We start from the raw sequence: 352 nt of genomic DNA on the forward strand, positions 1-352 counted from the left end.
TCGGCGCCTGGCCGCCTTTCTTACCCTTCGCCAGCCCCGTTCTATTCGGCCGTGGAAGAGAGGACTCGGTATCCCACACCCAAGGAGTCCCGGTTCACCCACGCCGGGCTCGGCCCTCAGCCGAGCCGCACAACTTCCCGGGAGCCGAGGCCAAAGTGCGCGCAAAGTGCTGCCCAAGTTCCTGGGATGGAGCTGCAGAGCCGGCCTGAGGCGCTCGCCGTGGAACTCTCGCGCCACCAGGTAGGTGGTTGGGTGAGGGTGCCTGGGTCGGGGAGGGGACTGAGGAGCTCCGGAGCTCCGAGCCCCGCGTCTTCTCTTCGTGGGAGATCTCTGGGGCTGGCGCCCCACTCCT

General features: G+C 67.9%; 1 protein-coding gene across 1 annotated transcript in view; it reads left to right on the top strand.

Moving 5' to 3' along the window:
• The first annotated feature begins 24 nt into the window (after positions 1-24).
• The window catches only part of Phf21b (PHD finger protein 21B), a 59,532-nt gene continuing 59,204 nt past the window's right edge, over positions 25-352 (top strand). Inside the window, exon 1 of the mRNA XM_010634347.1 lies at positions 25-240. Coding sequence (XP_010632649.1) covers positions 187-240 — 54 coding nt within the window. The 5' untranslated portion in view covers positions 25-186. The remainder of the gene's footprint in view (positions 241-352) is intronic.

This window comes from Fukomys damarensis, unplaced genomic scaffold (genome assembly GCF_012274545.1).
Source record: "Fukomys damarensis isolate Sample0158 unplaced genomic scaffold, DMR_v1.0_HiC HiC_scaffold_19, whole genome shotgun sequence".
Taxonomy (NCBI): Eukaryota; Metazoa; Chordata; class Mammalia; order Rodentia; family Bathyergidae; genus Fukomys; species Fukomys damarensis.